At 40.6% G+C, this 25,780-nt stretch overlaps 3 protein-coding genes across 8 annotated transcripts in view; all 3 read left to right on the top strand.

Moving 5' to 3' along the window:
• Positions 1–4,403, top strand: part of LOC125285019 (tenascin) — a 33,294-nt gene extending 28,891 nt beyond the window's left edge. For all 4 annotated transcript variants that reach the window (XM_048229202.1, XM_048229200.1, XM_048229203.1 and 1 more), the window contains 7 exons: positions 573–715; positions 1,052–1,184; positions 1,664–1,815; positions 2,182–2,278; positions 2,803–2,961; positions 3,343–3,503; positions 3,983–4,403. In XM_048229202.1, the coding sequence (XP_048085159.1) occupies positions 573–715; positions 1,052–1,184; positions 1,664–1,815; positions 2,182–2,278; positions 2,803–2,961; positions 3,343–3,503; positions 3,983–4,081 (944 nt within the window). In that variant the 3' untranslated portion in view covers positions 4,082–4,403. The remainder of the gene's footprint in view (positions 1–572; positions 716–1,051; positions 1,185–1,663; positions 1,816–2,181; positions 2,279–2,802; positions 2,962–3,342; positions 3,504–3,982) is intronic.
• A 4,107-nt stretch (positions 4,404–8,510) lies between these two features.
• psmb10 (proteasome 20S subunit beta 10) lies at positions 8,511–13,004 on the top strand. Its single transcript, XM_048229220.1, has 8 exons — positions 8,511–8,812; positions 8,937–9,030; positions 9,133–9,230; positions 10,940–11,080; positions 11,424–11,539; positions 12,013–12,071; positions 12,178–12,329; positions 12,778–13,004. The coding sequence occupies exons 1-8, from the start codon at positions 8,748–8,750 to the stop codon at positions 12,887–12,889; spliced, it is 837 nt and encodes a 278-aa protein (XP_048085177.1). The 5' UTR covers positions 8,511–8,747; the 3' UTR covers positions 12,890–13,004.
• Positions 13,005–13,088: 84 nt separating this feature from the next.
• LOC125285025 (probable C-mannosyltransferase DPY19L4) lies at positions 13,089–25,565 on the top strand. 3 transcript variants are annotated; one of them, XM_048229212.1, is made up of 20 exons: positions 13,089–13,866; positions 14,175–14,258; positions 14,574–14,795; positions 15,048–15,172; positions 15,478–15,568; positions 16,094–16,215; positions 17,233–17,378; positions 18,108–18,231; positions 18,377–18,511; positions 18,622–18,753; positions 19,335–19,433; positions 19,665–19,738; positions 20,141–20,299; positions 20,553–20,672; positions 20,853–20,973; positions 21,584–21,640; positions 21,909–21,991; positions 22,252–22,381; positions 22,873–23,031; positions 23,490–25,565. In XM_048229212.1, exons 1-20 carry the CDS (start codon positions 13,848–13,850, stop codon positions 23,652–23,654), a joined length of 2,367 nt encoding a protein of 788 aa, XP_048085169.1. In that variant the 5' UTR covers positions 13,089–13,847; the 3' UTR covers positions 23,655–25,565. The 3 variants fall into 3 exon arrangements, with proteins under 3 accessions (XP_048085169.1, XP_048085168.1, XP_048085171.1); XM_048229211.1 differs by having other exon boundaries at positions 19,332–19,433; XM_048229214.1 differs by having other exon boundaries at positions 14,132–14,258; positions 19,332–19,433.
• Positions 25,566–25,780: the final 215 nt, after the last annotated feature.

The raw sequence follows: 25,780 nt of genomic DNA, 5'->3' as shown, positions 1-25,780 counted from the left end.
GCATTGTTTTTGTTTACCTTGTTGAAAGGGTCCATAGGCTCAGCATCAGCACCACACAAGATCCATGTTATGGTTATATGTCATAGAACAGGAAGGAATGGAAAGCCATGCTCAAAATGAAAAGGGGAAGACCACTTTTGTTTTTGTTGGATGGACGTTTTATTTGGTCTGTGTAATAAAACAGACCTGTAAAGATAAGTGGCTGTCCCTGGGTTTTGAGTGTGGGTCTCTGTTCCTTCCTGTTTAAGACTCGTCTTTTAAAGAGCCTACACAACCTATAAAAACACTACCAAAGCACGATTACTAAAATGCCATATATCATAAGCATATTGATCCAATGTGATCATATATTATAGAAGTAGTCCCAGCATTGGGTATTTTGTATCTATTATCATTCTTTTCATTCAGATTGCTTCTCCTACTTGTAGTTCTTTTAGTTAGCTGACACATCAATAAACGACTTTGCTGATGCAGTTATTCTGTCTTGTTTTTCACGAAAAAGTCAGCTTCAAGTGCATGGCTGATGATATAAATACCTGATAAAAATGCTACCGTATGTGTTTCTCTGACAGGTTCTGGACGGGTAGGAGATGGACCGAAGGACCTGACAGCCAGTCAGGTCACCCCACGTTCGGCTGTGTTGAAATGGAAACCACCCTCTTCCAAGGCCTCAGGCTACAAGTTACAGTACGCCATAGAGGGCCAGGCCTTTCAAGTGAGTAACGGTATTATCATTCATTAGTACTTCAGTCAGTGAGTAAATATAACATTGTATGTTAAGTACTGTATAAAAAGCATATCTTTTGCACTGAGTTTACTGTATTGTACTGATATCGACTCTACTTAATAAAAAATCTCTTCATGAAACGTGACAAGGAAGAACCTAGCAAACGTTGGAGCACTCTCTGGGCAGCTCTGCAGATTTAGTTCGATGCTGCGAGATATGCCATTTGGCATTGGTGGGGGTCTGCGCTCTTCACGTGCCCTTCTGGTGTAAATGACGTAATCAGTGAGTTTTTGTGTGCTTTCTGTGTTTCCCCTCTGTAAACAGGATGCGTTTGTGGGCCCAGACCTCAATGATCACAGGTTGGTGCGGTTGAGGCCAGGCGCCAAGTACATAGTGCGGCTACAGGCAGAGATAGGAGGAGTTTACACGGAGGCCATCACCACTGAGTTCACCACAGGTGAGGACCGAACACCAACGCAGCGTGGGAGCGTTAACCTTTGGTCATGCCAGATCGAGGCCATATCTATTTAGATATCAGCTGTCCTGCCTAAAATGTTTTTTTTTCTTGTTTTGTTTTTAAACACATCTGAGAAAAAGTTATGTTATGCCACCAAGAGTGTTATTCACCATAAAGGAATACAGACATATACTGTACATACACATACATACACACATGTACATACCGGCTATGCATATACACCTGTGACTTACCTACTGTATGCAAGCCATATGCAAACATAGGCTACTGTATAAATGTACAGAAAAGTAAAAGGAGCTATACTTTCTTGGCCTAGGAGCATGTGGAAAACTGAGGGTTCCCATTTGAGTTCCATCCCTGTCTGTTTCTCTGCTCCTTCCACGTGTCCTTCAGCTCTTTGGGTCTCTGCTTCTCTGTGTCTCTTTCTCCTTTTTATTGTCCTCGTGTTTGGTTGTCAGGAAGTCTCCGGTTCCCGTACCCGACTGATTGTTCCCAGGAGCTTCTGAACGGCGCGCACGAGTCCGGCCTGGTCGAGATCTTCCCCAACGGCCCGGACTCCGAGCCAGTCTCCGCTTATTGCGACATGGAGACGGACGGAGGCGGCTGGACGGTAAGAGCCGTCCGCCTCGATTCACAAGCTCTGGAGTCCCTTCAGTCCCTTCAGTTAATGTTTGCAGTGGCCTCTCTCAGATAATCAGGGAATAAAAAACAGATTATTTGTCATGGACAAGTGCAAATGCAAAATGTCGTGGCTGTTAAAAAAAGTGAGATTTTGCTTATTGCCATATATCAGTTCACACGGCAGTTATATAACCAGTTTGTTAGCAAAGTTATTAAATACAGTCCACTTTGTGAGTGACGGCTGTTTAAGTGTGTGTGTGTGTGTGTGTGTGTGTGTGTGTGTGTGTGTGTGTGTGTGTGTGTGTGTGCGTGTGTGTGTGTGTGTGTGTGTGTGCATGTGTGCATGCATTCACAGCTTTTCCAGAGAAGAGTGAATGGCAAGGTGAACTTCTACAGGGGCTGGAAAGACTACCGCAGCGGATTTGGCGACCCGAGTGAAGAGTTCTGGATGGGTATGAGTCATGCGTCACGCTGCGTTTGTTTTTGTTCTGATCTGATCCACTCCACAGGGGGACGCCAGTCCTATTTTAAACAGAAGCCGTTCGGGCTAATGTCATAAAAGCTTAAATGTCAGGGCAGTAATGAAGGATAAAGCTTTAATGATAGCTGTTTTTCCACAAAGAGGTTGTCAGCTATGTGCGAGATGAAACAAAGCAGACAGCCCTTGTAGATTGAAAATGTTCAACATATTAAAAGGCTGTCAAACAAATTTGTAAAGCTAATCACACTTTTGTGTCCTGCGCCGTTTTTGTTTGGGTCTTACTGCCAACACAGCCACACTCTCAGATAGTTTGAATTCAGTGAAACACATTAGTCATTTGTCACAGTATTCAAGTAATTAATGACTCTAGTTAACAAGAGAGTAAAGACAGAGCCATTTGAACACTCTCCTCTCTCTTTTGGATAGAGTAACTCTCACGCTCTTTCTCTCTCTATATCTATCTTACTCTTTCCCTGTCTATCTCTCACTTCTCAGGTAATGATCTACTTCATAACATGACCAAAATGAAACCGATGAGCTTGCGGGTAGACATGCGTGCCGAGGGCGAGTCCGTCTTTGCCAAATACTCATCATTCTCCATTGGCCAAGGGAAGACATACACACTCAGGGTGTCTGGTTACACTGGCAATGCAGGTGGGTCTTGATTAGGCTTTGCTTTCCACTCATTAAACTTGAAATTAACTTTCACTGTCAAAACGTAAACGTTTAAAAGTATTTCCCAATATTATTTTACAGCTTGTCATTACCTTTAAAGGGTTTTTTTCTGGACCTGAAAAATCTAAAGAAATGTACAAACCCTCTATATAAAATATCCAAGTCCCCTAGAATTCACAGAATTATAGAATTACACATCTTGACATTTTTAGCATTTGATTCAGAAAACCAGATCTTTCTATTTTAATAGTCTAAATTCTCATAAACTTTTAACACCACCATTTTGCTCCCTCTCCTGTGTATTCATGTCTCCCCTTTTCTTCACTGCATCCACACACTTGTCTTCCATTCTCCTGAAAGGTGACTCTATGACGTACCACAATGGCCGTGTGTTCTCCACCCGAGACCGAGACCTCTCCGACATCCGTGTCTGCGCCATATCCTACAGAGGAGGCTGGTGGTACAGGAACTGCCATGAGGCCAACCTCAATGGCCTCTACGGCACAATCAAAAATCACCAGGTAAAGAGGGGGCTTATCTAGAGGGGGAAGAGAAATAAACACACACACACACACACACACACACACACACACACACACACACACACACACATATGTGCGCAAACACACACACACACTCACTCACTGTGCGCAAACGCACGCAAATGCAATCTTACACATATGCACACACACACATACTCATACAAACACACGCCATAAAGGTCAGTTAAAGGTTCAGAAGTAACGAAGCCTGACTGAGAATATATACTTAACTCATCAATAGATAGTGACCAGAAGTGGACTTGTTTTTGACTGGATCTACTCTGTCCACTTCATATCAGAGCTTACATCCTTCCCAATTCAGCCTCAATCTATGTGGAAATAACTTGAGACTTTATTCCTGAAGAAACCAGTCACTAGCGGGCTGCAATTTGGCCTGTGATATCTTATTGACGCAGCACAGTGAGTCAGACTCTGACCCTTGTGCTTCTCTTTCTTAGGGTGTGATCTGGACGACATGGAAGGGCAAAGAATACTCCATCCCCTTCGTCGAGATGAAAATGCGTCCAACCTCCTTCAGACCTCCTTCTCAGGGTTAAGAACAGGACAGAGAGACAAACCAGAGACAACTCTACAACAAAAAACACAGCTTGCATATGCTACACACAGACACACACACACACACACACACACACACACACGCACACACATGCACGCACGCACGCACGCACACACACACACACAGATACATCCATATAAACACAAAGAGACAAGGCAATTATTACTTTTTTAAACACAAGATACAGAAAATGTATTTTACTACTATAGTTTATGATACAGTTTCTACACTTCTCTAGGGAGGTTGAAACCTCTGGTCAAATTGTAGTCACATTCACTACCACTGACAGTATACACATGGTTTTTCCCTGACGATGATGGAAATATTTACTATGCTATGTGAGTTTTTTTTTGGACGGTTTTAAGTTGACTGGTGCTTTATTTTTTTCTTCTGAGCTTTGTACTGAGTTCAGGTGCCTGAGCTCTTTTGTCTGTATCCTGAGAAATATTATTATAAAAAAATAAGAAAATAGACATGGTCTGAAGTGTGGAGAGTTTTGTTGCCTTAATCCTCCAATTGGGAAAGCCTATGTGGTGGGTTAGCTTATTTTTGCTGATATCTAAGCAAGGGAAGAAAGATCATTCAGACACAAAACAAGTTGAACATCTTAAAATTGCCTTTCGACGATGCAAGGAAAAATGTCTCTTTATTTTTATTTTCATGAATGTATTTGAAACAGTCTTGTTTTTATGGGCTTTTTGTTTACCCTGTGTAAATAAATTCCACTATATGTAGTAATCTCTATGATTACTGGTTGAATGTTCTAGTGTTCGTTCATTCATTTGTTGCTCCCAACATAACACTCTTTAGGGGACCACTATTCTACCAAAACCAGAAATCTATCATCATTCTATCAAATGTGCATGCACGAGGAGTGTGTTAATATTTTTAGATGCGATGTGGGATATGACCAAGACTCCAGTGGGCAGTAACTCCCTTGTATTACTATTACCTTCCAATATTCACGGGACTTACATACATACACACTTCACTCACTCAGAGAAATGACGCAAATGCAATCTTACACATATGCACACACACACATACCATACAAACACACCCTATAAAAGTCAGTTAAAGGTTCAGAAGTAACGAAGCCTGACTGAGAATATATACTTAACTCATCAATAGATAGTGACCAGAAGTGGACTTGTTTTGACTGGATCTACTCTGTCCACTTCATATCAGAGCTTACATCCTTCCCAATTCAGCCTCAATCTATGTGGAAATAACTTGAGACTTTATTCCTGGAAGAAACCAGTCACCAGCGGGCTGCAATTTGGCCTGTGATATCTTATTGACGCAGCACAGTGAGTCAGACTCTGACCCTTGTGCTTCTCTTTCTTAGGGTGTGATCTGGACCCACATGGAAGGGCAAAGAATACTCCATCCCCTTCATGAGATGAAAATGGCCCAACCTCCTTCAGACCTCCTTCTCAGGGTTAAGAACAGGACAGAGAGACAAACCAGAGACAACTCTACAACAAAAAACACAGCTTGCATATGCTACACACAGACACACACACACACACACACACACACACACAACACACATGCACGCACATGCACGACGCACGCGACGCACACACACACAGATACATCCATATAAACACAAAGAGACAAGGCAATTATTACTTTTTTAAACACAAGATACAGAAAATGTATTTTACTACTATAGTTTATGATACAGTTTCTACACTTCTCTAGGGAGGTTGAAACCTCTGGTCAAATTGTAGTCACATTCACTACCACTGACAGTATACACATGGTTTTCCCTGACGATGATGGAAATATTTACTATGCTATGTGAGTTTTTTTTTTTTTTTTTTTGGTGGACGTGTTTTAAGTTGACTGGTGCTTTATTTTTTTCTTCTGAGCTTTGTACTGAGTTCAGGTGCCTGAGCTCTTTTGTCTGTATCCTGAGAAATATTATTATAAAAAAATAAGAAAATAGACATGGTCTGAAGTGTGGAGAGTTTTGTTGCCTTAATCCTCCAATTCGGGGAAAGCCTATGTGGTGGGTTAGCTTATTTTTGCTGATATCTAAGCAAGGGAAAGAAAGATCATTCAGACACAAAAACAAGTTGAACATCTTAAATTGCCTTTCGACGATGCAAGGAAAAATGTCTCTTTATTTTTATTTTCATGAATGTATTTGAAACAGTCTTGTTTTTATGGGCTTTTTGTTTACCCTGTGTAAATAAATTCCACTATATGTAGTAATCTCTATGATTACTGGTTGAATGTTCTAGTGTTCGTTCATTCATTTGTTGCTCCCAACATAACACTCTTTAGGGGACCACTATTCTACCAAAACCAGAAATCTATCATCATTCTATCAAATGTGCATGCACGAGGAGTGTGTTAATATTTTTAGATGCGATGTGGGATATGACCAAGACTCCAGTGGGCAGTAACTCCTTGTATTACTATTACCTTCCAATATTACGGGACTTACATACATACACACACTCACTGAAGTTCAAAGTGAAGGAGACCCAAAACAACACACACACACACACATACATACACATATCAAATGAGAGATTTTTTTTTTAAAAAGTCACAGACTCCAAACACATTATCATTATCATCACCATCATCCTCATGCTAACCACAGTACCTTACAAAAAAATACTGACAAGAGTTTACTGTACCTGCTCTGGCTAAATTCCTAAGAATGCATGCAGTGTTTGTATTCTCCAGAACAACAGAGGGAGAGAGGAGGGTTGTGAGAACCTCAGGTCTATTGGTTGTGGCAGGAACACACTGATTCAGTTTACTGAGAAAAGAGAAAGAGATCAGTTAAATGTATTACTTGTATATCCATCGCATTTAAGGGGTATAAGGATGCAAAACATCTAACATTTGTTCTTTTTTAAAGTCAGTATGTTGATATTGTGTTTTGTATTTACTATGGATTTTCTATTTTATTTTATTACATACTGTATGCTCATGTAGTATTTTCAGACTCAAAATGAAAAATAAAGCAATTATTTTTTTGTGTTGGAAAATGTTCTTTCTTCTATACTTTTTTATTACAAATTCATAGAGAGGGAAACTTATCTCCATAAGTTAATGTCCTTTCCATTTTCTATGTGTAAATTGTGGCTTGGTTCTCTAGACACCTTGTAAATCAGTGGCAAGCAACCCAGCATTATTCACAAAGACACTTCTGTTCACATGTAGCCTACTGTTCATCTCAAAAACCCACCACAGACTCTTGTGTTCTTTCTTTAAGTTCCCCTAAAGACCTTTATCCTTCAGACAAACTCTTACAAATCTCTGACTGAGCACTCCTACCGTCTGCTAGAACTCTTATTCAGTACCATATCCTGTTCCTACAGTCCCTCAGTGGTGAGAATTTAGGACCATAGAGTCCCATAGACCATAGATCTGCACTCCATTGCATGTATGTTACTGGGATGTTATAGCTATAACTAGACTCATTACGGGTTCTCAGATAGGGACAAAGGCCCATAAGCATACTAGGGATCATAGATTTGAAAGATCTGGGTGAGCCGATAAGGCATTTGGATCTGTCAGGGGTTGCAGATTACTTACCTCGGCAAAAGAGTTTGTCATATTTACTAAGAGAATGGGAATTGCTCTTACGACTTCATATCAACAGCAGTTACGAAGTGGGACCACGGCCAGAGTAGGAAAGTATTTTGATTGCTTCCACAGCACATTATTTAGGGCACGCACCAGATTATGACAAAGTAGTCCGCACTGGAATACAGATGTCACAATATATACGTATATATATATATATATATAAAACAAGTGTGAGAGGTCTTATGGCTTTCTCCATGTCTCTGAAAACTGGACAGAGATCATGAAAGGGTAGATGGTTGGGATCAACAGAGGCTGAGGGGCATAATACTATGCCACGGGCGATGCTCTACCTTGGGCTACCCCTAGTGGGCTTAGGCAGAACAGTCAGCGAAAAAAACATCTTTGTCTACAGGCTACTGTAAAAAGTCTAGTCAAAATCTTTGTGGTGATACTTGTCATACCAGCGACAGACAACAAGAAGCCCAGCCTATATAACTAAAATTAATGTTTAGCCCATATTGTAGAAATAACAAGGCAATGCAAGGGTCGCGCATTGCAGTCCGTGTCTTTGCACTGTAGCCTAAAATATCGGATTGTAGGCGTGTTTTGACAAGATGCGCTAGGCTGCTGTTTAATATTGTAGCCTATCCTGCATTTGTAAAACACTGACTGGTTCCATTGGTCAGTGTAACCTGTTGTATCCTACAGCTACATCATTCTTATTTTATTGACCCGTTCTTTCATTTAAAGAGTTAACCATAGGCTATCCGACCTCAAATGACCAAAAGTAGGCTACCCTAGATGAAATGACACTATCTCTTTGTGACTATTCGATATCACACTTCCTGTATAAATTTGATTCGTGCGACGTATTGTGTGAAAACAGAAAGTGAAAGAGATCACGTCTCAAACATGCTATTATGCTGACACATTCTGGTCATCCACATATCTATCAAAACGATAAAGAAGACTTTAAAACACAGAGAGTCCGCAGTAGCCTATAGGCCTATCACTTTCATATAGGCTACTGTAGCATCCGTCTTAAAACATTTAAGTTGAAGTTGAAATTTTGGTTGGTTATTTGAACGATGCTAAACACAACGCGGCCTTGTGTTCCACCAAAGAGTGGCTTTTCCTTTGAGAATACACGCCGGTGAGTGAACGTATAAATCGTTAAACTGATTATATTCTAGTGGATTTCTATGTGTTTTCCCTTGTTGTAGCCTAATTTGTATTCCATGCATTAGAAATTAATGACTGAATAAAATGTTATGCAGAAATGCTGTGTTGGAACAGAACTTGGCTGAGCAGGGCTTCAGCGCTCCAAAGGCACGAAAAACAGGTACCACCATTGCAGGACTCGTTTTCAAGGTAGCCTATACACACTTACATTGTTATTATTACTCTCTTGATTATATAGAGATAAATAATATGTAGACTTATTCGATCTCTGTCTCACATTTTATACCTTAGGATGGGGTAATCCTGGGAGCAGACACAAGAGCAACAGATGATATGGTCGTGGCTGATAAGAACTGTATGAAGATACACTACATTGCTGAGAAGATTTAGTAAGTGATGATGAGACCCTTTGTGTATCCGAGGTTGTTTCTATTGCAGTGAAAGATATAAGAACACATTTCCACCTCCAACACAACTAGGTTAGGTTATACACTTCTTGAGCACAAATCTCATAGAAACTATTTAGATGAATCATGAGCAATTTTTCTACAAAACATCTTTATTCAAACAGAACAATGTTGTTGGTTTTACTTTTACCCAAACTAAGCTTCAGCATAGAAAAAGCTGTGTTGTAGGCTAGGGGACTGCAAAGCTGATGAAATGCAGCTTCTTATATTTGCAGTAGATTATCAATTTGCTTCCAGGGGGTTAATCCCATGACCAAGTGCTGGCAGAGCAATGCTGGCAGAGCAATTGACCAATTGAACAATTGAACTACAGGAGAAATAACTCTTTCAGCATGGGGAGTAAAATTACAGATCTTTTATTTTAAAACTAGAAAATGTAATTTCGAGGAAATTACCAGTGCATGAAAAAATATAAACATACTGTATATTAACATAAAATGCAAAACAAACTTTTATTTGATAACAGTTGGCAGAAGTCATAGTTGATAACAACTGACAGTTGAAATGGCTTAACAGTTAAATAGTTGAGTAGTTTAAATAGTTAAATTATTTAAAACTGAATTATTGTAGTGAGGACATTTATTTTGAAACAGTTCTGGGCAGATGAAATAGTTGAACAGGATCTGTAGAGCCAGATTGTATGTTTAAAGCCTGAGACAGAGTATATAGTTTAAAAGTTAAATATAGATAGTGTAATGGATGTTGATACTGTAGACAGAAAGTTGAGTGGATGTTGATAGGCAGATTGTTTAATGGATGTTGATGGGATAGTTTAATGGGTAGATGAGTGAATGGTTTGAAGAGGATGAATGGATAGAAAGTTGGATGGAATATGCCTTATATCCTTGTAGAATGGAGATACACAGAGAGAGTTGGCCTAATTGAGCAGAAAGCAGTTGATACAGGTGCAATCAGTTTAACTAGCTTTTTGATGGGACCTAGTTGAGCAGCTGGAAGTTGATACAGGTGCAAATCAAATTAATTAGCCCATTATGATGTCATAGTCCCCATACAAAGTCTATGGGGGAAAATAAGCTTGTTTTTTTATTAATATCTCAAAAAGTATAAAGTTTACAAAAGTGAAAAATACATTCCTCAAGTTTCCTTTTCAAGACCTACGTTACAAAGTTTGAACGAAGTTTCTACGTTAAACGGTTAAAGCTGAATTAGACGCAGAAATTTGGTGGGAAGAAGAAGAAGAAGAAGAAGAAGACTTTGGATAACAGAACAGTGCATTTTCATGCACTGTAATTAAAAAATCGCAGTGATTTCACACACACACACACACACAGAGAGAGAGAGAGAAAGAGAGAAACCGGCAAACACACACACACATACTCACACAGACACACACACACTCACACAGAAACCGGCAAACTCATAGACAGAATAAAATCCCAGCATTTAAATCATTATGTTGAAGGATACGATTTGGCTGTACCTTGAATGAAACTGTGATGTAAATCCGACCAGTACTTTTTTGAGTTGTATGAGCAGAGAAGGAGGAACTCAATTAGAATACCCTCTGCCCCCTAGCATACTTAGATTGCTGTAATTATAGTTACATCATAATGATTTACATATTTTTTGTTTGAAGATAAAAAATCTGATGTTTGTCTGTGTGTACACAGCTGCTGTGGGGCTGGAGTAGCAGCGGATGCAGATATCACCACGCAGATGATGTCATCCAATGTGGAGCTTCATACTCTGACCACAGGACGTCCTCCCATGGTTGCCATGGTGACTCGGCAACTCAAACAGATGCTGTTCAGGTGGGAGATTCAAACCAGATGACCGGCAGCTAACAATGATGCTGTTTCAGAATCATGTTGATGATTTGTTATGTTATGATGTTTTAAATAAACATAAACATGGTAACAAACAAGAAATAAATCAAAGTAGTAATTATCTTGTATATTTGAAAGATTGTATATATTTTCCTCCAGACTCATCTTTTTCATTCAACTATGTGGTACGATGTGGGCCAATGTATTTTTTACATTACGGCCGTATGGTCTAAATTTTAATGCTGCCGCTGGTGTCAATGTTGTGTTGTCCTCTATTGCAGCCTGTGTCAACTCTATCTGGACTCTGTGACTTGCTTCTCTATTGCAGGTATCAGGGTCAGATTGGTTCCTCGCTGATTGTTGGAGGTGTGGACGTTACAGGTGCTCACCTCTACAGTGTCTACCCACATGGATCATATGACAAGCTGCCCTTCCTTACCATGGGTAGGACCCCTCAACCCTATTTCTATGTCTGCTTATCTTAGTCTAGTCTGCACTGTGAAATTTTGCCCTCCTCTAGACAGCACAAATGGGTAGAGTGCAGATGTATGATTTTTCTGTATAGGATAAATTATCATAGATGTGATTAAAGTGTAATTATACTGTACTTTGCTGATAGTAAAGAAAATCTTGCACAATTGTGTAGTCTTGTAGTGTTAAGTATGCAGTCGTGGGTCATGAAGAGACTGTGTAGACTAAAGGAGCTTGCACACTGCTCCAACAAACGTCAACGAACTCCAACATACATACTGTACTGTAGATATTATAGACTTCTGAATGTGAAGATTGTTGGATGGAACATTTTCACTGTAAATATTTCAGATAAAATAACTCAAGATGAAGACAAAATTTGGTTGAAAGTATTCAAAAAGGGACTGGTTTTCTGAGCGATTGTGTCCTGTATCATTCTGTTTAAGGCTCAGGAGCTGCCGCGGCCGTCTCCGTGTTTGAGGATCGCTACAAGGCAAACTTGGAGGTAAGCACAGTTTGTCACATGTCGTTATTGAGAAGAAATCAGCACCCCATCTAGTCCTCACCCATCATCTCTCTCTTCCTTCTCCTCACACCTGCTGTGTACTCAGCTGGAAGAGGCGAAGACTCTGGTGAGGGACGCCATAGCAGCGGGGATCTTCTGTGACCTGGGCTCTGGCAGTAACGTGGACCTGTGTGTGATAACAGAAAAAGGAGTGCAGTACCTGCGCGGGTTTGATCAGCCAACGCAGAAGGGGAAGAGGTGAGTAATACCACAGGCATTGCAAGAGGATTTTGGTAATACTGCAGTACCTGACAGTCATACAGACAAACTGAATTGTAGTTTTCTGAAATTCTGTTTTCTTATTTTTTTCCATTTTCTGGTACAGCTTTCTTTTCCTTTAAAAGTTAAAGGCATTGTTTCTCTGCCTTGTCTTCTCTTCTCTTTCTTTCATTACTTTCTGTCCTTTGCCATTTGTTCCCTTCTCTTCTCTCTCTTCTCCATCACCCGTCTCTTTTTGATTTGCTATTCCTTACTGATGGAAGCAGTAGTGTTTGGTGTTAGGGGAATCAGTACTGTTTGCAACTAACCTGGGAGAAGTAAATGCTTACATTGAAATATATGAGACACATTCAAGCAGACACATTCAAGTTCATATTACAAAGAACACCTACAGTATTGATGATGCATATATTTGTTTTGCTTACAGGGAAGGTAATTACAGATACAAGCCTGGGACTACAGCTGTTCTGTCCAAAACTGTGACTCCAATCCCACTCGATGTTGTTGATGAGGCAGTCCAGTTGATGGAGACTCAGTGAAGCATGCAATGAGCTTTACATACAGGAAAAAATACAAATAACCAGTAATGCCAAGATATTCATTTGTGGACATTTGACATCACAATTCATTTTGAAATAAAGTTATGCCATTTCACATCACTGTCCTGTGTTGTTATATAGACAGAAAATTATATTGATAGAGTGCAATATAAGACTTAATAAAATGTACACCTGTTTCAGCTCTTAGCCTACTAATCACAGTGTGTCATGCATAGTTACTAGGCTATTCTGTATTTGGGGTCATGTGACAATTGTCTAACAATGCAGCCTTATTAATGTCTGCAGTAAAATATAAAAAAATATTGTTATTGTTGTTGTTATATAGTTCTTATTGTTGCTTATAGTTCATATAGTTCAAATTAAATAGTGAGTAGCCTAGCACTATTATTTCAGTGTCATAACTAAACTAGTTATATCAGGTTCCTCAAAAGCCAACTCAGCTGGCGTATTTTGAAGTTTCACCTCCTGCATAAGCATTACTCAAGGAAAAATGAAGACTTTGTTTGCGCTTTGACTCAAGCAGCTTGAAATGCGATCAGACTACATCACTTTTACTTAGTCGAGCTCTACTGGCTCTACTTTCACTTCTGTAGTATGCGTCTTCATAGCGCAGGTTGGAATGTCCCCACGGTGTGAAGGCCGAAGGCATTGTCCTAAATTGGCATCCGTATTTGTCGGTATGAGGAACAGCTACCGTCTATGGACGAGCAAAGTTTCTATCGCTAGCGAGATGCGGGTGGTGATGATCCCCGAAACATACTGTAGGATGAGGAAGTAATTGTTTGTAGAGAGCAGTCTTTCATACAAGGATTTATTGCACATGTATAATGCAACCGAGCATTTGTGCTCTTGGCTCTGTTCATTTCGAAGGTGAAGTTGTGACCCATTCAAGTCTACCTAGCTTCAATGCGACAATTCGCAGAAGAGGAGACCTCTCATGGGCATAAATACACCGGGTAACGAGACGTAATTCTTTTTCTCAACAGATTAGACTCTTCCGGATTGTCATCAATGACGAACATATAGCAATTCTGTTGATTTAGAATAATTATGGTATAATATGACCTTATAGGTGGCGGCATCTTCTTGACTTTGCGGACATGCTAGCCATCCTGCCAATCAAATATTTAGCCAGAGACTGTGAATATTATAAAACCTGGGAGTTTTTCCGATAATGATAAAGGTTGCACATTGCGATAACGTGCATTTTGTTATGTTTAGGCGGTATCAACTGAGCCCAGGTTGTGTTATCTATCGTTAAGAGATATGGCTGAGCTGCGGTGTAGAAAAGTTGTGGGTGAGAAAGAACATCCAAACGGTGAAGTTGACTCGCAGCACACAAACGCAGGTAACCTTACTTTAATTGTACGCCTACACTACACCCACAATCTGTAGGGTAGGCTACTTTTTAAACGGTGTAGTTGCTACATATGAGCACTGATAATGTCAGCAAACTAAAATGTTTCCTCCTTAGTTTGTTGTTAAAAAGAATAATTGATAAAATAATTTGACAGACTATATCATCATTCATTCAGTTTGAAGAAAACAAACTCGCCCCATCCCTACACTCTCACAATCAGTCTCACACAGCACATAATGACAGTTGCTCAGACAGTAACGTGGTTATGTTGTAGAAATGTACTGTTATCACTCTTGGTCATAGATTCTTGCCCCGAGGATGAGTCGGGAAACGAACAAACGACCAGTCCAGACCCAGTGTCAGATACAGTTCCAAAATCGGTCTCAGTTCCAGAATCAGATACAGTTCCAGAATCAGACACCATTCTGGAAGATAATGTCGTCTCCTCCCCCGATGGCACTGAGGAGGAGAATGAGAAGCAGGAGAGGGAGACCACCTCCCCTACCAAGAGACCCAGCAGCAGATGTGAGTTGAAGGCCTCAGATCCTCAGATGCAACTCATGATAAAGTTATGGACACTGCATGGAGTCCTTAAGCTCTTTTCTTCAGAATTCAAGTAATACGTTTTGTGTTTTATTTGAAGACTGTAATGACTCAAAGTCCCACTTTGATCTTTCCATCTTTCATTTCTCTCTCTCTCTCTCTTTCTTTCTCTCTTTCTCATTCCTTCTCATACACACACGCATACTCACACCCACATACACCTTTTCTCTTTAGCTGTCATTCTTCAGCGGCTGGTGAAGGTATTCTTTGGTTGCCTGGCAGCTGTGACCTGTGGTATGATGTACGCTGTGTACCTCTCCACCTACCATGAGAGAAAATTCTGGTTCTCCACCCGGCAGGTAGGTGGCACACATCTAAATACACTAGACACACACCGCACTCACAACGGATGTGTTAAGGTGCCAGATAAACTAACAGCAGTGTAATCAATAATGACTTTCTGCACACTTAGATCCATGCAAGCCTCTTTGTATTGAGAAGAAAGCCAAGCTTCCGGTCAGAAGACCTTCATCAGGGCAATACCTGTTGGTGGCCCACATACCACACTGGCTCTGTCTGAGAGAGAATCAGTTCAGTATTTCTCTATTTTAAAATGTAAAGCTAATTTTGGGAATATGTGTCCTCTGGTTTCTTTCTTTGCCAGGAGGTGGAGCGAGAACTGACGTTCCAGGGTGGCAGTGCAATGTACTATTACTACTACAAACACATGCTCTCAGCTCCCTCCTTTGAGAAAGGTGAGGAGTCTTTGCTACTTATATTTGGTCAAAAATTCTGCCAAAATGCATCAGGCTTATGAACGTCAGTTTTAGAAACATCATTATTTAGAGACTGACTTGTTTTGGCGTGAGTAATATATCGTTGTCACGCATGTCTGCAACAATGTATTGATTAATCGTGACAATCGTACATTAGTTGTCATCTATCAAATTAATCTGCAACTATTTTGGTAATCGGTGTCAAATTTTCAGGAAAATACCTAAAAATAATTCTCTTATAGCAGTTTATTAAACTTATATTTTCAACTTAACTTACTCCTCTGTCAGTAAACAAAATATATTTGGTGTATGGACAATACAAGGATTTTGAGGACATTCATTAATATGATTGATTGATATAATTATTAATATGTTAGGAAATTTTATTATCAAGGAACAGAGGAAATAACAGTCAGATCAATCGACTAGAAAAATAAATGTTATTTGCAGCCCTATTGTCATGTGATGTCACCTTTTGGATTTTTTTTTTCTCCTTTCTGGCAGGTGTATATGACCTGCTGCGGGACAACAGGACAGTGTCTGGTCAGACCATCAACGCTGTAGAGCAGCTTTCCCTCTACCCAGAGCTCATCACCAGCCTACTCTACAAACTCACTGGGAGTCAGGTCAGTACAGCGTGTGTAATGTATGTGTGTTTGCAATTGGTAGCTGTGGGCATCCGTAGTTCATGTCTGTATTGCGGGGTTCTGAAGATGCTGAGTAAAAGTCAAGCCTGCATTATAAAGTTGTCCTTGATTTCATGAAACATAACAGTGTCATGTTCTTATACCCTTAACAAGCTGATGACTTGGTAGGCTTGGTAGGATGCCAAGGTCAGAAGTGACATTTGTAGGAAACTGGCACTTGAATTTGACTGCCACTTAAGATAGCAGCTACTTCAAAATTCATAAAGATAATAATGAGTTGATGAGTTAATGTCATACATTTATATGGTACTATTAAAGTCTTTTTTTTTATGTTTTAAAAAATACAAGCAACTAAGTGACACATACATACAGATGTGCAGTGCAGTCAGTTAACAGTTAGTATTTCTGGTGCATACAAGCTGGCACGTCTTATCTGGTCCTATCTGGTTCTTGCCAGGATGTGGTGGAACACATCCTTTTATTGCTACACTGTAGATCGTGTGTGATGTGAAAGGAAGGAGTTCACTTAGGCATGTCTACATTTTTGTTGTAATATGTTTAATATGCATTAATGTTTTTAGTAATTTAATTTTGTACAGTAGAAGTTTCAGCTAATTATATTTATGTGATGCTGTAAATGCAAAACTAGTCTTTAAAGCAGTCCTTTAGTTTCAAAGACTGGTCATGTTTGTTTATTTATCATTTGTGTAATGTGATGTGTATTTATGATGTTTAAATTAGCTTTGACATTATGAATTCTATGTATGCTTTCCATTAAGACATTTATTTAAGAGATGTTTTTTTGCTGATTACAGTATGTTACAGTATGTTTTCCTCCACAGACCTGACACCAAACAATGCTGGTATTTTGAATATGTGACATTAACAGTGTTAGACATTTGCATGGAATTTCCTGTGCGTGTCTACATATATACCGGTATCTATATATCGCTATATCTTCTCACCGTGAGTGTGTGCTTGCTTTTCTGTTCCCAGGATGTGATTGAGCCAGTGTACTTCTACATCGGGGTGGTGTTCGGGCTGCAGGCGGTGTACGTCACGGCCCTGTTCATCTCCAGCTGGGTCATGAGTGGCACCTGGGTGGCCGGCATGCTGGCCGTGGCCTGGTACATCATCAACAGGTCAGCAGGAGGACAATGGGATTAGAACACACACTGGGCTGCGTTTCCCAAAACCATAGTTGCTAACCTGTTAGCAACTTAGTTGGTTGGCAATGGGAAATTGCATTGCAACCAACAAAGTTGCTAACTTAGTTTTTTGGGAAACGCACCCTTGATCAGTAGGCAGAGAAGAGAAAGAGGATTAGGAAAATGTGTAATGGTTAGGGAAAGTCGTATTCTCTTTCTCTTAATTTACTTTTGAAGTGTTCTCTATTCATAAACACTATACATGTGTGGATAAATCGAATAGAGAAAGGAAAAAAAAACCCTGTGCAAATATGCTTTTTGGAAGGCTTTAAAAACATTTGAAGGGTTCAGATGCAAAAGCCTCTAAATGCCACCTATGTCAAAAATGAGATAAAGATGGTGAGGGGATGCTCTTCACACATAGTATACGCTAATCAAATAATTTAACTTCTAAACCTCCTAAATACCACTATCTTCCTGGTCTGAAATATCGATTTATAGGCAAAAACCTATAGGAGCCTGAATTTAAATGCTCATTTAAAAGAAAAGTGGTCAGACGAATTTAGAGGGTTTTGCATCTGAACTCTTCATTTTTGGGAAGTGAAAAAAGAACATCAGGTGAGAAGGGAGTGTAAAGAGACTCAAGCCCAAGCTCAAAGAGACAGTGACAGAAAGTTTTCCCTTTTTCTGACTCTTGAGTGTTCCCGTTTGCTTTTCCTACAGACCAGACACCACTAAGGTGGACTACGCCATCCCTTTGAGAGAGAACTGGGCACTACCGTACTTCTCCTGCCAGGTGGCCGCACTCACCGGCTTCCTCAGCAACAACATCAGCTCCGCCGCAGAGGTACCAACACCACAACCCGAGCTAGTACAGTGCATTTACAGTAGCAGATGTTTTTAACCAAACCTACTTACAAAATAGCATACAGTCAAGTCAGTGTGCTGTTGTTGTACTAAGACGTGTGTGCGTGCGCGTGCGTGTGCTGCAGATGTTCTGTTATCTCCTGATGAGTGTGACGACCTTCACGTTTCTGGCGGTGTGGGAACAGAGCCACTACGTGCTGTTTGTGCAGGGCCTTGCTCTCTTCCTGCTAGACTGCTTTGACCTTGTGCAGCCACGCAAGGTACCCTCCTGCAACAGCCCACACACACACACACACACACATGCACACACACTGCTTTCCAGGGTCACAAATATCATAAATGCCCCAAATATCTGTGTGTTCATGTTCAGATGGCAGACATCCATAAGGTGTACCTGAGCTCCCTGCTGCTGGCTTACCTGCTGCAGCACCAGAAGAGTGACCTCCTCAGCTGCCCACTGCTCAGCCTGCTCATGGCAACCCTGCTGGCCAGGTACTTCCAGGTAAGAGCAGCTTTAGCTAGATCTATAAACCCTTTCAACAATAAAAACAAAAACAATGCTTGAACATTCTATTTGGTTCCCAATCTACTTCCTCTGCATTAAGATAACATGGAATGTTAAAACGGAAGCCTTGTGGGGCCAACTATGATGCTGATAATGGAACTCTCTTGAAAGGGTCTATATCTCTCTATTTCATCTCTATTTCTCACCCTCTCTCTCTCTCTCCTACACACACACACACACACACACACACACACACACACGCAATCTCACTCACTACTTCCTTGTAATGTCAGCAGTTGGTCACACACACACACACACACACACTTTCACAAACACACACTTTCAGAGTACTGTTAATGCACTGTTTTGCATTGACAAACCTTTTTGCTGTGTTGCAATGTAAGCTTGTGCCATTCATTGTTACACAAATTACATATATAAAGAATGCTGTCAAAGATCTATAAAGTATAATTGAATTGTTTTGCATTAATGCATAGTGTTTATAATTCCCCAAAAGTAGCCTATTAGAGTTCAGGCGTCTGTTTCTACCCTTAATCTCTCCTGTTGGTTCGCAGAAGAACATGAAGAAGGGCCCCCTGGTGGCTCGTGTGCTCAAGATCCTTCTCCACTTCTACCTGGTATTCACCACAGCCATCACCTTCAGCTACGTGGTGAAGGTAGAAGCATTATCCAGTGCTGTGCTGAGGCCACAAAGAGAGATTTCTGCTCCATAATCCTTACAAACCTCCACTTGTATTTTATGTAAAAAGTTCAGTAATGCTGTAGTGTCTGTGTATGATATGTATATTGTGAGAATCGCCAAATGGAGACAAATTCCTTTTATGAGTCAGTGTACTTGGCCAATAAAAGTGTATTCTGATAATGTGATTTGTTATATTTTTTCTTAGAAAATTCTTCATGTTAATGAGGATGACTTCGCACTGAAGTTCCTGCAGGTGAAGTTTGGACTCAACTCAACGATGTAAGTATAGTCAGGAATGCAATGGCAACTTACTTGCCATTAAGGAATCATTACACACAAATGATTTCTTAATCCGCATGGGAGGAAGATCTTATGCGTTTTCACTATCTCTGGTAATTGCATTCAAATTGGTGATTATACAGCAATTGTATGGTAATTGTATGTTAATCATAAAGGATGACGACATGGAATACTTGTCTGATTTTGATTTTATACAGATTTGTACATGGGGAGGACATATTCTTGACATTTGTATAACTTATGAGGATAGAATCATCAGCAAAATGGAAATCATGTGTAGGCATTTTGGAATGTTCAGCTTCTTTTTGCCACGTGAAAGGCAGTTTTGCTGAGATTTTTGCAACTGCTTACACCATCAAATTCACTCCCAACTCCTTCCAGAGATTTCATCACCAATCTGCTGCTGTGTCAGGATGCTTTCCTGTCCCCCACCCAGGACCTCTTCCTGCGTCTGACTCATGCCTCTGTGCTCCCCTTCTACCTGCTGGTGCTGCTGGTGTGCCTGCTCTCCACCCTCCACACCATCTACAGGAGACTCAGGTCAGATAGCCACACACCAAAACACACACCACAACAAACCACAACACAACACACCTTCTGCAGGAGGCTTAGGTCCGATGAGTTGACAATACCACACCACACCATAACACACCACACTCCACCCTCCACACCATCTACAGGAGATTTAGGACAGATAACCACCAGTGTGTTAGGGAAAGCAATGCATATCAGCCTTGGAAATATTTACATGAATATAATTTTTTCCCCCTTATTGTTTGTTTATTTGTTGCAGTGGTGAGCCGATGAATCTGAATCTGCGTCTTGAAGATGGACGGATCGGGGAGCAGCCTGAGGTCACCTATCACGTCTTTCACACTTTGCTCTTCGGGGCACTCGCCATGGTTTTCGATGGGTATGTTCAACAACGCAAACATTCGCCTGTTTGTGTCTCTATCCTCTTAATACAAAAGTACAAAGTATGATGTGTGAAAGTGTGATGCTGCATTACCCAAGGGCACACACAGATGCACAGACACCTTGATTGGGTTTGTTACTTCAAGACCTCTTTCTGACCCTGTGTGTGTCCCTGCAGGTTGAAGTACCTTTGGACACCTTATGTGTGCATGTTCGCAGCGTTCGGGGTGTGTTCCCCTGAGCTGTGGATGACCATCTTTAAGTGGCTTAGGCTCAAATCTGTCCACCCTGTGGTGCTGGTAAGTGCTCTGGACTTTTCAGCTGGACAGGGGTCATAGGAAATAATGCTGGTACAATGCATGCCTTACCTGTAGTGTCGGGTAGTTTCTCAGCACTGCTAGAAAGACACCAATGACTGGAGCCAAAGTGTATGGGCGTTTGCGCGTGTGTGGTAGATGTGTTAACCTGTAATGCAAATCACTTTGGATAAAAGCATCTGTTAAACAACTAACGTCTAATGAACAAACGGCTGGTTTGTTTCAGCTGTCACAGAATAAGGTAAGGAGGATTGAGTTGAGAGTGAGGATTCTGAGGATCTGAATATTTAATCTGGTTTATAAAGCTATTTGTAACACTGTATTCACTGTGGTCTGGACATCTACCACCGGGTTTCATTTGGGTGCCATTAAGTTTTAAACGATTCAGGGACTGCTACTCCTTGTAGATCACTTGAGAGATTAGCCGTATTTATGGCCACCGTGTTAACGGTGTAAATGGATGCTGTCTGGCAGCATGATGCTAGGGAACAAAGCTTCCTCTCTTTTGGTTAAACAGCTTGAAGCCTCAATCTGTACCATTTCATTTTGTTTGGGTTGATCTTGACATTGTTTTTTTTTTGTCCATCTGTAGGCTTTGATTCTGAGCACAGCTGTTCCTACCATCATTGGCTTCAGTCTGTGGAGAGAGGTGAGCACAAGACACATGTCTAATAAAATATGTTCCCCTTTTTAATTCTTCGAAAATGAACACTATTCAGGATGTACTTATAAAAATAGTTCACAGTAATAAAATACCTTGAACACCTTAAACATGCATTATCATGAAAATGGATATAATTAGAAATCTGTCCAACACCAGAGACGTGTAATAAAAAAATAAAAAGGTGAGATTTTGGATGTGATGTTTTGATATATTCTCAATAATGAGAGGCTACTCGGTCTCGCCACTGTTCTAGTATTTTCCACGGGTCCTGTCAGAACTCTCTGAGCTGCAGGAATTCTATGACCCAGACACAGTGGAACTCATGAACTGGATCAAGTAAGTTTGTGTCTCGTCTACTTGTGAAGATTTATTAGTAGCCAGAACAGTAACTAGAAAGGTTTTTTTAGAGAGTGTACTCTCTAATTATATAAATTGATTGGAACTTTAATATGAGAGGAGAGAAATATGATCCTGAAGTATGAGAACAATGAAGACAGCATGTACATATAGAAGCACAAATATCACAATCTCTTCCTCTCTCTGCCATCCTCCCTGTTTCTCTCTATCTCTTTCTTTTCCCTCCCTCCTTCTCTCAGGTCTCAGGTCCCCACTGCTGCAGTGTTTGCGGGCAGCCCTCAGCTCTTGGGGATGGTGAAGTGTTCTGGCTTAACTGTGACCAGTCTACCTCTCTACACAGACATCAGCCTGCTGAGGAGGAGTGAGAGTGTGAGTCACCAGTCATTATCAGCAGGCCATCAGGCTTTTAAATAGAAGTACTGTAGTGTACTCCTTCTCAAAGATTTACAGCCTCTAATGGTGGTGAGCTTCTAGATTCTAGATGTTTAATTTAATTTGCTCCAAACTCCAAACTTTTCACTGTTCATTTTAACTTTTGTAATGTATATATTCTGTAAGTCGTTTTGGACAAAAGCATCTGCTAAGTTCCATGACCATAACCATGACCGTAAGATGCATACATCGGGTGCACACTGCTTGCTCACACACTGCGTTATGATTATGACTCATACCATGCAGATGTATCAGGTATGCACCATAATGTTACACCCGGCTAACACAGAGAAACTCTTGGAAATTACAGTAGCTCAAATTGATGTGTTTTGCAACCTGCAGATATATAAAATGTGCTAAGGCTAGCACCAGCTAACAGCCTGGAATGAGCTTAAAGTGCTGACTCCAATGTGTGTGTTTGCCTGCAGACATATCAGGTGTACGCCATGAGGTCCGCAGAAGACGTCTACAAGCTGCTGATGGCTAACAAGAGCAGCTACGTCATCATCGAAGAGTCGCTGTGCAACGAGATGAGCCCCATCAAGGGCTGCCGCATCAAGGACCTGCTGGACTACTCCAACGGCCATGTAAGTCACAAATACACTACTCCAGTATGCTTATGTTTTACAGACATTTGGCAAATGCTTTTATCGAAAGTCACTTACAGTTAAGGAACAGTAGTCAAGCTTCAAGAACTTTTGAAATGTTTCATTAAAAAAAAAGTGCAAAAGCACTTATTCTGGGTCAATCTGAATTGGTAAAGAGAGCAGACAGAACAAGTGGAAGTTAAGTGTGAGAATATTTGGCATGGTAAGTGAAATTACACTTACTGTACCATTGTAATCACAACCACCTTTATACTGTGCACTGACTTGTGTACATGCACTGATATACCTACAAATGAACAAATAAGAGGGCATGCTGTTATACTGAATATCTGCATGGTTGTGATTTGGGTGTTAGTTTCAAGGCTGCAGTTTGTATCATTGCTCTCTGTTATTTCTTTATTCTCTTGCAAACTCTCATGGACTTCTTTCATTGCCAGGTTGTTTATGACAAAGGTGAGATGTATGCCTTCTCCAAACATGGGCGCTTTTGTCACGAGATCAAAATGAACTACTCTCCCTACACCAACTACTTCACGCGTGTCTTCTGGAACCGATCGTACCACGTCTACAAGGTCAACTCCGTCATCTCTTTTCAGTACTGACCACTGATGTGTGCTTCAGTCTCGTCCATCTCCCTCCCTCTCATCTCTGCAAGTCCTCTGTCTCAACTAGTAACATCGGAAACAAGAGGTGGACAGATGCCCGTGTTGACTCTTTGAGGAGAGCGAGCACAGTCACAGGTCAATGTTATGCTTCTGATCAGGTCAAAAGAGGAAGGAATCTCTGTTTGTCACACGAGTAGAATGACACACAGAGGAACTACAATTGTTTAGTGGTGAAGTTGAATGGTGTTAAGGATGGAGGGGGGGAAATTTGCATTGAGTGGTATTGTGGAAATGCCCTTCTATAAGTGTCTTGTGGGGTGTGTGAAAAATGGTTGTGTGTGTCTGTGTCTGTGTGTGCGTGTCTGTGTGGAGGGAGGTTCTATCGTCTCGAAATCTGTTTAGTTTTTATAGAGATTTTTCTTCCCTCATCTATTCTTATATGTGTGTGTGTGTGTGTGTGTGTGTGTGTGTGTGTGTGTGTGTGTGTGTGTGTGTGTGTGTTTATTTTTTTATTATTATTATTTCTGTTTCTGATTTTTGTTGCTTTTTTTTGTTTTTTTGTATGTGTGCAGAATTGTACATTAGTGGTAAGGGTCTCCATCCAAGAGTTTACCACCCTTAGTAGTGTGCCCGATTTCCCTGGGTGCTGTTACCCGTGATCCTCCAATGATTTGTGAGTGAGCCTTAAACGAGATATGACTTTCTCATGTTACATTTGTTAAGCATAGTTTGTATTAGTGTTCTTGTGTGCCTGATTGTGCATCTCTCTGTTTCTCTTTCTGTGTGTGTGTGTGTGTGTGTGTGTGTGTGTGTACGCGCGCTTGCACGTGTCTGTCTGTCTTTGGTCTCTCTCGCTTTGACCCTCGGTGAGTTAGCTGGGGTCTAAGTGAAATGGAGGGGAAATCCCTCTCATATTGCCTATTGAGTAGCACAGACTGGTTCTGAGGCTACAGTCTCGCTGATGACCATGCCTAATGATTATTACTATGCCTTTCGATGTGTTGGGGAGAATTTTTAAGTACATTACAATGCACAGAGCTATGCTCACATGCGGTATGGACTAGGGGGGACAAAATCACACCCCCTCTTAATTAATTGGTTAACAATGTCCCAAAGTATATACAAACTTAAGTCTGTAACTCATTAGACGGTTGTATTTTATTGGTTTTGAATAGTCTGTTTCTGTATGCGTATCAAGGGAGTAAAGGCTTTAAGTGCAGATATGTATATGTATGCCATGCTTGTAAAAACAAGGGTAATTGAACAGTTTAAGTACTGGAATGATGTAGTTTCTGTATGTTGACCTTCCTGCAGCTCAGTCCCTATCTTATTTAATTAGAGTCCCTACTGAAAATGGGGGGGGGGGGGTCTGGGAAGATAACTTAAGGTCATATATGTTATAGAAAAAGGAAATAGCAGCCATGTTATTGGTCAGTTAGTACACCCATATGTCTCCATTTGTCTCTATACCCTGCTCAAAGCACTCTGGTGAGTAGGCAACCTTCTATGTTAATTTGGAAAGCTGCATTAGCTGTTTGTTTAGTGCTTGGTTAAATTACCTGTAGGAGTTTAAGCTGTTATAAATCTTTTGTATCACAAGTTCGGGTTTTAAAGTCTAAAATGTTGCAGTATGTCAGGGAAACTGTTCTTTCGTACATGGTTTCTGTGCTCTTTTATGGTTTTGAATTGAAGAAGATGCTGTGATGAGGAATGAGGGGGAAATACAGTTGATACAGTGTTGCTGCTAGAAAACTCTGAAATTATATGCCATGGCCTTTATTCATCCTAAATGTGTCATGATGTTTATAAAACAGGTAGAGTCTAGTCTGTTCAGTGAAGACATGTAAATTAAAACTTAGACGTCCATTTCTCAGTACTGGACAGTAAATAAATAAAGCATATTTGTCATTTTCTGTGACCCTGCTGTGTTTCCTAGGGGCTTTGTTAAAATTGTTACTGGAATGATGAATGAGGGAAGGGGACATTGTGAGAATCATACACATGATAACACAATAAAGCAACATCGAGTCCAACATTTGTTTGTACTCTGCCTGTTCTTAAATCATATAATCCAGTGGTACTCTAACTTTTTACATCATTGCCCACTTTGGAGGTGGGGAATT

Source organism: Alosa alosa, chromosome 20, assembly GCF_017589495.1.
Source record: "Alosa alosa isolate M-15738 ecotype Scorff River chromosome 20, AALO_Geno_1.1, whole genome shotgun sequence".
Lineage (NCBI taxonomy): Eukaryota > Metazoa > Chordata > Actinopteri > Clupeiformes > Clupeidae > Alosa > Alosa alosa.
Note: the sequence above shows the minus strand (reverse complement) of the source record. Positions and strands in the feature narration are given on the sequence as shown.

Bases quoted from the DNA above. Each gene is read 5' to 3' on its own strand.
- psmb10 (XM_048229220.1), top strand. From the start codon at position 8,748: ATGCTAAACACAACGCGGCCTTGTGTTCCACCAAAGAGTGGCTTTTCC. The intron at 11,081-11,423 runs GTGGGAGATTCA...TCTCTATTGCAG, and splicing joins CTCAAACAGATGCTGTTCAG to GTATCAGGGTCAGATTGGTT. The intron at 12,072-12,177 runs GTAAGCACAGTT...CTGTGTACTCAG, and splicing joins GCTACAAGGCAAACTTGGAG to CTGGAAGAGGCGAAGACTCT.
- LOC125285025 (XM_048229211.1), top strand. The intron at 20,974-21,583 runs GTAAGTGCTCTG...GTCCATCTGTAG, and splicing joins CTGTCCACCCTGTGGTGCTG to GCTTTGATTCTGAGCACAGC. The intron at 22,382-22,872 runs GTGAGTCACCAG...GTTTGCCTGCAG, and splicing joins TGCTGAGGAGGAGTGAGAGT to ACATATCAGGTGTACGCCAT.